General features: G+C 38.8%; 1 protein-coding gene across 1 annotated transcript; it reads right to left on the reverse strand.

The window, feature by feature from the left end:
• Positions 1-1,776: 1,776 nt before the first annotated feature.
• On the reverse strand, positions 1,777-7,512 carry mep1a.2 (meprin A, alpha (PABA peptide hydrolase), tandem duplicate 2). The gene is given in 15 exon segments (XM_088286890.1): positions 1,777-1,987; positions 2,895-2,946; positions 2,949-3,065; positions 3,139-3,312; positions 3,971-4,417; positions 4,499-4,714; positions 4,798-4,944; positions 5,740-5,961; positions 6,312-6,487; positions 6,586-6,703; positions 6,786-6,861; positions 6,945-6,982; positions 7,061-7,114; positions 7,349-7,373; positions 7,450-7,512. Coding segments are annotated over 15 exon segments (2,136 nt in total).
• Between the last annotated feature and the right edge of the window lie 3,197 nt (positions 7,513-10,709).

Consider the following 10,709-nt stretch of genomic DNA (forward strand, 5'->3'; position numbering starts at 1 on the left):
GAAATAATAAAGGATGAAATGACAACAGTAAAACATCAACCACATGCATGAAAGGCAAATGAACCTTGAGATCCACCACCTTCTGCTCTTTACTCTTCCAGTATGTGACAATTTTGTTTACGTTTTTTTTTTTTTTTGAGAGAGAGGATCTGGAGTATTTTGATTGATTTGTTGCTTCGTGTTACGGTATTTTGTTAAGTGTAATTTTGACTATCATGCAACTGACCACATTCTGCTCCATATTTTGTCAATGCCGCATAGCTTGATAAACATACATCTCCAGCAGAGGGCGCTATGCTAACATGATTGTCTTTAACTCTCATTCTCCTCTTCCGTACTCGGATTTCTGGCTTTGTGTTCATGTGCCACAGGTTTCTAATAAACGTATAAAGAACATAGAATAAATGCTGTATGATTAACATTTGCAATTCCCTTATGAAGGATAGCTTCAACATATACAAATAAGGAATCGTGAAAAAGTGTTTGCCCTCTTCTAAAATTCTTACTTTTCGGTATAGTTTCCCCACTTAGGTTAAAGATCACCCAATAAATGTAGATATCAAACAAAAATAACCCAAGGAAACAGAAAATGCAAACTATAGACCCATCTCAAACATCTTCTTTGCCAAGATTGTCAAGAATTAGTTGTTTTTTTTAATCAACTCAACAATTTAATGGGCTCAAATGAACCATTCACTACACATCAATCAACAACTTGATCAAAGTACAGAATCAGCTCTTATCAAAGTGCTAAAAGTTATAAGGTTGAACTCTGACTTGGGGAAGGTGTCAGTCAGTGATGCTGGTGATTAATAACGTTCTACATAAAACGTCCTTTTCATAGCAGCACCAACACCATAACGAGGCAAGGTATGGTAATGGTTCAAAAACAGTCTCCACGGAACAAATATAAAGTGCATGACTGATATGAGCAACACAAAAATGGGTATTTTGTAGATATGACAAAAAATGTGAAGCCACATTTTTAAGTAACCATTGGCTGGATAGATATCATAGCTGTCTCCTCCTGACATGTCAAGGCACTACAGAAATAATATAAACTTCTTCAAAATGTAGGTCATAGGTTCTTGTTTTGTGTCATCACTGGCCCTTTTCCTCATTGCAAATAAACTTTACAAATAAGTTTTTTTTTTGTATGTTTATTTTGTACTCATTTTGCTAGCTTTTTATTAGCATTACGCGACTGAGTCGATCAGCATTTTGACATGCATCAAGAGTCTGTAAGAACAGTGCTTTTTTTTTTAAATAAATGTGATTAGTAGATATTTGAGTCATCAGGGTTTCACAACGGCCATTAAGAAGTGACACACACACACACAAACACTGCTTTGTCACAGTTAAAATTAGCATTTGTGATTTATTTTCATTTTTTTTTTTTTACATCCTGGTTCAAGTACGATCTAGTTTTTCTTCATTATCTCATCATGATACATTTTGCAGCCAGGCTGCATTAGGAAAACTTGTTTTATTTAAAAAAATAAATCACACAAAACAAATCGTGTGTTCTATGTCCACAAGTATACAAATATTTGGAATGTTTCAGCTTTTTGAATTGAGATTTATTGTTATATGAGTAATATCAATTTAAACATTCTTACGCCCCCCCCCCCCCCCCAAAAAAAAATCATTGATCATACTAAAATATATACAAAATAGTTACAGCTTCAGGATAAAGACTCATTCAGTTGAACTATTTCTGGACATTGCAAAAACTTGTTTCAGCACAGTATACTGATCTGAAATTGGGGTAGTGGGCTATGTCAGCAAGGCCCAAAAGGCATTTACTATCCAAACAGGTAACAAGAATAACAGAGTCGGAGATGATTTTGGCGAATAGGAGGGCAGCACCCTGTGCAACTGATCACTGGGTACATGACCAGTGTCAGAAGCTTGAAGAATGCATCTGCTGATTTTCACATTCTCACACCTTGTACCAGTATAGACAGAGCTTTGACTTGAATCACACCTGAAAAGAAGCAGATGGTATAGAAGTAACCCACTAAAAATATGCACACCTTCTAATAACTGCGGGATATGGATGCGTTTGGCATGAACCAATCACATTCACACGAATATGAAATGGGAGTCAGCACACACCTGTCAGCATTTAAAATGTCTCTGAATGACCCCAAATCAAGTTGGAATGCTTTAGTATACTTTTCTTACTTTTCTTGCCAATCCTGAACTCACATCTTACAACACCAGCCATGGTCTGCAGGGAGCTCCCACAGCATGAACAGGATCTCATTGCGCTAGGAAATTGTCTTTTTTTTTTTTCTCAATTGAGCGGGAGAGGTTACAGATCACATTAACATTGGACCAAGTTTTAACATTATTTATCTTGGTGTCATTTTTGTATATCACATAAAACTGGCATTTGAACAGGGGTGTGTAGACTTTTAATCTCCAGCATAAATGGTTAATGGATACGTTTCCGTTGTTATCATAATATAAAAAGGGACATTAATACGGTGTGGGAAGAAACATAAATTATGGAATAGCATATATAGCAATGTTGTTTTTGTTCTCACTGTAAAGATGACTCCTTTAAGCACCAACATCTTGCTTTTTACTATCAGTCATAAAAATCCATTATCTGTTGTGAAATGCGCTATAATATAAAATTGTATTGTATGAACATCTGACTCGGGCGACTTCATATGGGAGGATGCTGTCATTGTGCATTAATTGTATGTGTTGGGTGCTCTCTTTCCACATTTTCACATAGGGGTGTACTCACTTTTGTTGCCAGGGGTTTAGTTATTTTGAGTTAACAACACGTTTGTTAGCATCACTGTTATATAAGCTTTACTCTGACTACTTTTCATTGCGTCAAAATGTCAGTTCTTCACTCCATAAACTGGCATACACACCTGCAGGAGGCCTCTTCATCTCTCGCCACACTTACACCTCCATTCAAACTGCGTTAGCGTTTTCGGATTTGGAAGCCTCCAAGCTTGTTTCCACCGGTTCCTCAGCCGTTGCATCTTTATTTGGTGGGACAGGTTTGATGGGGACCTCAGACTGGATCAAATGAGTCAAATCTGTTGACACATATGAATGAAAATGTATATATATATATATATATGGATATATATGGATATTTGAGATTGTCACCATTAAAGTCAGCAAAAATGATGAGGTCGTTGTTTTTAATGAAGCTCCTCTTGTGTAGTTGCTTTTGAGATATAAAAGTCGGCCAGCCAAATCCTGCACCCCAGAAGCAGTTGCAATTCGGATCCCACAATGCACCGGATGCAGCTGTTGGTTTGCTCCAGTAGTCAGCAACATCTGCAAAAGATAAATTAGCGTAGCAAGGAAAAGTTCATCGTAGCTGCACTCATTTGATGTAAATGTGTTTACTACAATATTTGAATTTGGTTATGCAACGTGCTCTTTTTTAATGCAGGCTGATTTAATCATACCACTCAATTGTGGTAAAAAGAAAAATGTATTATTATTATTATCATAAAAAAATAAAAAATAATAAACCAGTCCATCGCCAAACCTTATGAAAACAAGCTTTATAGAAAATATATGGAATGTTTATTAATCGATGAATCCCTTATTTTGAGGCTTAAAAACAAACCTTGTCGTAGTTGTATCTAGCTACTGAGATTTATTATGTCAGCAGCTATGCATTCTTCCACTACATTGTGAGTCACGCTTCTTTGTTCGCACTTGCTTCTTGATTCTAAATGTAGAAAGTCTACGCCCTCATAAGCTAGAATCTCATTCACTGTTGATGACGTCATGGAATTTTTTATGTCAAGTCAGAGGGCCACAAGGCATTCGTTTGACATTGTTGTATTAAATGACAAACGGATTAAAGTTAACTGGCATAGGTGTTTCTCTGCCAAGCCCATAAATGAAGAATTTGCTTTAATTCTTTTGCAAGCCCAAATAGGAATGACTCAATGTACAGTACATACCGCTGAGCTTGGCCTACCTGTAGTAAAACTCCTTGCAGACGACATCCTCATTTTAACATCAGGATGTTGGTCCATGGCAACAAATGTAACTTGTCGGTTTTGGGCTGGCCACTGCATGACTGCGTCATTTTCACCGCTGCACAAGTGGAAGAACAGACTCACATAGTCTGGATAGGGCACGAGTTCTCCATTTGGGTAAATGCTTATCCCGAAGGAGTAGCCCTCAGGGTTGTAAAAGCATGGACTTTTTACTGCACTTCCAGGTGGGGTGCTGGAAAGAAGTCCAGTAAAGTTATGGATTTGCCAGACAGCATTGGGGCAAACAGTCTCACTAAGAGTGATGTCATCAAGAAAGATGGCACCAGAGGAGCTGGTTGATCCTCTAATTCCTTGGAAGATATAACGGAATTTTCGAGACATCTTGAGTGTTACATGGCTTATTTTCCAATCTTGATTTCCATCACCTGAGAGGCATAAAACAAGAAAGAAAGAAAGAAATCGATTCATACTTCATTTGGTATCGCACAGTTGATAAAATCCAATACCTGTGATTGTGTGGATCTTCCTGACACTGCGAACAGTCCCCGTTCCATCGTCAATCCGGACCCAAATCACCAATTTGTCCCCTGCTGCTCCTGTCATCTTGTAGAAGAATTGTAAGCACTGCTCATGTCTCTTGGGGTAGAGGATGCGAGACTCCAGTAAGGCACTGTTTGCAGCATTACCAGATGAAGTGTCAAACTTCATGAAGTAGCCAGAATCTTAAAGCAGGCATAAAAAAAACATTTAGTGAGAACTGCGTACATTTAAAACAAGACGTGAACCAAAAATCTTTTTTTTGTACCTCTGCACTTTCCTGCAAGGGTCTGATCTGGATGAGCAGGAGTGCTCAGCGTCTGGACCCAGTCTGTATCGTCATCCTTATTCTGGATCATTCCACAGATGTTGTTCAATTCGAAAGAACATTGGTCCAGAAGAGCATGTGTATTTGCTGTTAAAAGAAAAAAAGAATTCAAATGAAACTGTTCAATTGAGCCAAAAGTCGGAGGACTACACTCCACAAATGAACAAAGATGTGGAAATGGACAGAGACACAGACTTTACATTGATCGAGAGGATCCAAATGAGTCAATAATTTGCATAATTTAAATTTTATGCAAAATCACTGATGGACAGTAAGGTCTTAATTTGTGATCTCATTGATCGGATCCACAAAATAAAACATGACAACAAACACAATATCGTTCATTCCAGGGTCGTTCTGTGCTGCCATAGTGTATATGTGAACCCAAAGACAAATCTTTTTTTAACCTTGTTGGGTGTCTTGTGAGTGGAAAGCACTTTGCCCTCGTAACAGAGTTTGTGATTTTTTTTTGGACTAGTAAAAAGTCAGAAACTTATTTTTTTTATGTAAAACAAGTAGATAATGATGGATGGATGGATGCAAGATTATTATAAGATATTCTTTCTCTTTAATTCAAAGAAGCTTTCGTCACTCAGTCTAAGTTATGTGAACTTCTGGCCAAACACAGATGCAAACAGCAGGCGTGTCGTTTGAACAATTAAAATTATAGTAGAAAGGCACACTAAACATTTGCTTAATGACGATGCGAGATAAACTGTTGTCAAACTTGAGTTGAGGCCTTACATATAAAGTCAATATAATAATAGAGATATTACACTGTCATTATACCATTACTTGTAATACTCTATCTTAATTGTCCAGTCTAAGTCCACAGGATCACATGGCTCTTATCTTTTCAAATGTTTACGAGCAGACACTCACCGCAGCTGTACATGTGGTTGAGCCTTGTGATATCCACTTCACTGAAATCCAGTCGTTGTCCGATGACCTCATTAAAAAATGGAATGGTGGTGGTGATTGTAGGGACACTCTGATTCTTGTTGAAGGAAAATGGCCTGTAGTGCATGATGGACTCATAATCATATGGAGTGTTCAGATCAGTGATAAAGTCATCCTCATACTTGTTGAAATTGTGCTCCTTCCCTGTGAAGTCGTGACATTGAACACTTGATTTATTTAAAAATTTTTTTTTTTTTTGCTCACCATTAATAAGTGATGTAGAACAGCAGAACCTCAAAATTGAAACACCACTGTTGGTCCATAATTGGAATTCAAACAGAATATTCTGGAAAATATGCCTGTCAAGATACACAGCATCTCAAACTACATCATGCATGAGAGGTAACTCTGCACTTGTTTTGGTTATTCATTTGGCTTATTGTTGCTTAAGATGTGTCAGGAAAGAACTTTCGAAGTAGTCATCTTGCAACATCACTTGTTATTATAGATAGTTACAGTACTTTTCTGTTAAGAGTAAAGACCGTAAAAAATACCTTCTTCAATCTGATCCCACCAGATCTTGACATAGTCGTCTCTGTCGGAACGTGACTGTTCATGGTAAAAGCCGAGAGCGTGCAGTAGCTCATGCTCTACAATGGCTTTTGTGTCACACCGGGCCCCAATGGACACATTCTGCCCTGTTTTCTCATCCCCAACAAATGACCAGCATCTGCATTTAGGAAAGTAGAAAATTGTTTACAAGGTTCTTACTATAGGCTGAGTCAACATGTTCTGTAGTGTAATTCGATACATAAGGTTATAGTTCACCCAGAGAGTTTTGTGAAGGAGATGTAGCTTGCCTCTCCTTCATAGGGCTTGAAGTCCACGCAGGATCTTAAACGATATTCCTCAAAAGCCTGGAGTATTACCCCTTTAGCATTCAACTCTACAACATTGGCAACCATATTACACTCTTGTTGTTAATCAGAAACATTTGCTTATAATGTTATTCAAGTTACTCCAAGTACCTAATGAATCTGTTAAGATGTAAGGTATAGGGAACTTCCATCTCCTTGTTTGATCAAGAATTGCATTTCTGGTGTGCTGCAATGCATAAAGTGAGAACTGAAGAGAAGTTGTCTATTCTTTGCAGTTAAACCAGATCCGCGTCAGCTCAAGATACTTACATCACCGGCAATGTCTCCCTCAAAAAGATGCTTCAAGTCTAAAAATGTTATGGAATGATGTTCATCATCAAAAATTGGAGTCACGGACAAGATATCAAACAGCTACAATCATTTACCTTTATTTATCTCCGGGATATCAGCCCTTAGTTCGCCACCGTCTGCATTATTATCTGGATAACACAAAGTATATATGTAATTATTGGTCAAAAAGTAAAGGTCAACAACAGAGGTCTTCAATCCTGTTCTCGAGGCCCGGATCGGATGATCAACAAGATATCATTTGAATCAGGTGTGTTGCAAGCAGGGAGAGATGGAAAACAGCCAGGACAGGAGACCCAGGGGAACAGGATTGAAGACTCCGGTTCTACAACATGCATGGGATTATTACATTATCATGAACCAACCTGTAGCTGTTGGAGCCGTCTGCACCTAAAATAAAATTTAAATTGTTTAAGGCAATTGCTGATAATTTTCTGCGTGCAACTCAAGTTTGAGATGAATCTACCTTTAAAACTCCCAAAATGACAATCAGCAACACAGTCTTCATCCGGTGCGCTCCAAAAACCATCTTGTTATCTACACAAGACTTGGTTCTGTGATGCGAGTGAAAGGATTTCCACAACGAATGTAGCGGAGGAGGAACTTTGCTCTCCCCAATAGAGCTTAATAGATAACTTATACTTTACACGTCATCTCAAGCCTCACCCTCAAGTGATGCAGCTGACTCTGTAATTCAACTGATTTCTTTATCTACGCCCTACTTAAGAATCAGTGCTGTTGCCATTCATTTGAACTATGATTTTGAATTGCAAATAGGGAGTTTTCAGAAAATTCCCTTCCTCACAAAGTGAAGATTATAGAACAGAGTCCTGCCAGTGAAGCCAAAGTTAAAGTGCTGAATGTCAAATTAAATTCTCACCTATTCAGCGAGCCCCATTGGATATAAATTATTACCATTTCGTGTAAGTTTTCTAGGCCTGTGCTTCTGATAGTGTTTACGCCACCACAGTAAAAAAGAGGAAAAATATAATGGTATATATATACATACAAAAAAAGATTACAACAGGATTCAATAACATCTTTAAGTTGATAATTTCATTAGACAGTGATGATGTTTGACAAAAACAAGCATTTCACCATATAGTGTTTTTTTGTTGTTTGTATAAATAATTGTGTGATATCTTTTATTTTATGTCTTGAAGTCTCATGAGCAGCAGTCTTTAATATGCATAAGAACAAACAGGTTTTTTTTTTCCGGGTTGGTGTCATTAAGCATGGCTGTTCCTCACTGCACAAACCAAATGCATACATTTTTAAATACTTTTGTTCCACTTCAACCATTGACTAAATCAAAACAAAATTGGTTGAAAAATATTTTTGCACAGAATTACACAAGAACAAACACAATGAAGAGGCCCAAACAAAATGCTCAACACTCAATATTTTTGTGAACAGGCTGTCTGACCCAGTGCGTGCATGACGTCACTGGCCTCACGGGATCGTCTTCAGAATCTGAAGATGGCGATGCCAAGCTGTCGGAAAGTATTTGTCATGATCCGTTTCCGTTATGTCTTGTTTTTGTTTACGTTTGTTCAACTGGCGCGGGGGGCGTTCCCCTTCCAGCGCGTGTCGTGCTGGCTGGAGAGACGCACCCACCTACGGGAGAGACGCGCTCGTCAGCCACGCACCTGTCTCTCGTCAACCCACTAATTACGTCACTATTTAAGCCTCCTTAGACTGGGAAACAGTTTCTTTCCGAGAGCCATCTCCATTCTGAACTCTCACCCCCCCCCCCCCCCCCCCCACACACACACACGAGAACACCCTACCTTGCAGAACAGCATCGTGATGTGTTTTTATATACCCTATTCAGTACTAAATTCCATTGCACTCTCTTATTTATTTATCTAATTTATATATTTGTCTGTATTATTGTTGTATTGCACTGGAGAGGGGAGCCCTCTAATCTCATTGCACACTTGAGTACAATGACAATAAAGGGATTTCTAATTCTAAAATTTCTAATTCTTCACTGACTACTCGTCGTCGGTGCATTCACCCTTTTTGATGTCACTGTTGCCCTTTTGGCCCTTTTTGGATTTCACTGTCGCTCTTGGTTCATCGTTCATGCTCCATGCTTCATGTCTCCTCGTCACGGTCGCTTATCCCCGGTTCCTGTCCCTGTGTCATAGCTCTGCCCAGCCGCGTTTCGTTCGTCTTCATTGTTTTGCACTTTGTCACGTTTATTTATTCCAAGTACCTTGTTTGCCTTTCGGTTTTGTTTTGTTAATTAAATTCCCTTTACGTTACCCTTACCTTGGCTTCCCTGCATTTTGGGTCCTCTCCTACCTCCTCCACCCGCGGAGCGTAACAGTCGCCCCATCCATCCATGAAAATGTGTATCAATATGAGAAACCGTTCATTGCGACATGGCTATTTTATTGTTGAATACAACATATTTGTAAAAATTGTGTCCCACACATTTAAAATATTGTGAGACATCCGACCTATACGACATCATAAAAAAAAACAAGGCATAATAGGACCATAGTAACTGCATAGCAGCTGATACATCGATGCATAAAGGAACAACCAGTCACAACAATGCGCTTTTATGTGGCATCTTTGCTTATTTGCAGTATTTCCACTTAGTGACCCAGCTTGGTAATGTAAAGATCGGCGCACGGCCCTTGTCTTGCTGATGACTATTGTGTTCACAGGAGTGTGTCTGTGTGTGTGAGAGAGAGAGACAGCGAGATGCATCATGTTTTTTCTGTCTACATCAATAACTGGACTGGCAAGACCTGTGGATTGTTAAACAGAAGGAGGATTTCAAATGAAAGAACCCCTGTTTGCGATCTAAAAAGAAAAAAAATGGGTAAGTTTAGGTAGATTTCTGGTTTATGAAACAGTAAGCACAGACTACTGTTTGTGTGTCTGTCTTTGAAAGTGTGTGTGAGAAAAGCAGTATTTACACATGCCGCTGGAGAAGCAGTAGTGACGGTTGTTTGATTCACAGGATGCACGGTAGGGCTGGGCGTTGTGACCTCAAATCAATATCACAATAAATTGAGCAATTTTACCTCTGTAACGATAAATGCACGATTAATTCCCCCCGTGGACCAAAATCAAAATAAATGCAGGAAATGCATATTAACTGCTTTTTTTATTGACCAACTGGTACACATTACTTTCAATGAAAAATAAAAGTACAAAAATCATTTGTATAAACATTCCAAATAGCTTGCTTTGCATGACTTGAACAATGTCACAAAGAACAGGAGAAAAAGGGTACCTCGAGCAAAATCTTTTTCTGCAAATAGATTGCGCCAAGATGCTGTAATGCCATGTGCAAAGGCCAATCTTTAGCTATGTTACTATCACCGTCAACTCTGAGACGTTCTCTCGTAGGGTGTCACCTCCGTTATGGGCTGTTGTCACTTGTCGAACCTTGCTTCTCACTTTTAGCACAAGCTCCAAGTCAATAGTATGGTTGTGTTGTAGGTGGTGAAAAAGAAAAGGTTGGACGTGTTTTTTTGGGATCTTATGACACACTTTGTAGTTTGTGTTCTTTTAATCAAACATCGTCTTTATGGAACCCAAAACATTTTCAAACGACAGATGTCGACTTTTCTTTCGGGACAAGCGCAACAGGAACAACTTCTGTTAGAAAGGTTCCGAAGTTGAGTGTCGTTTGTGTGCTTGTTGAATGACTGGAGTCGCGTCGGTGCCGAGCTCTCGCGAGAAGCGCCCGCATACGGGTTT

This window comes from Idiotropiscis lumnitzeri, chromosome 21, assembly GCF_059441095.1.
Source record: "Idiotropiscis lumnitzeri isolate Australia: NSW breed Sydney's pygmy pipehorse chromosome 21, RoL_Ilum_1.0, whole genome shotgun sequence".
NCBI classification, from domain to species: Eukaryota; Metazoa; Chordata; class Actinopteri; order Syngnathiformes; family Syngnathidae; genus Idiotropiscis; species Idiotropiscis lumnitzeri.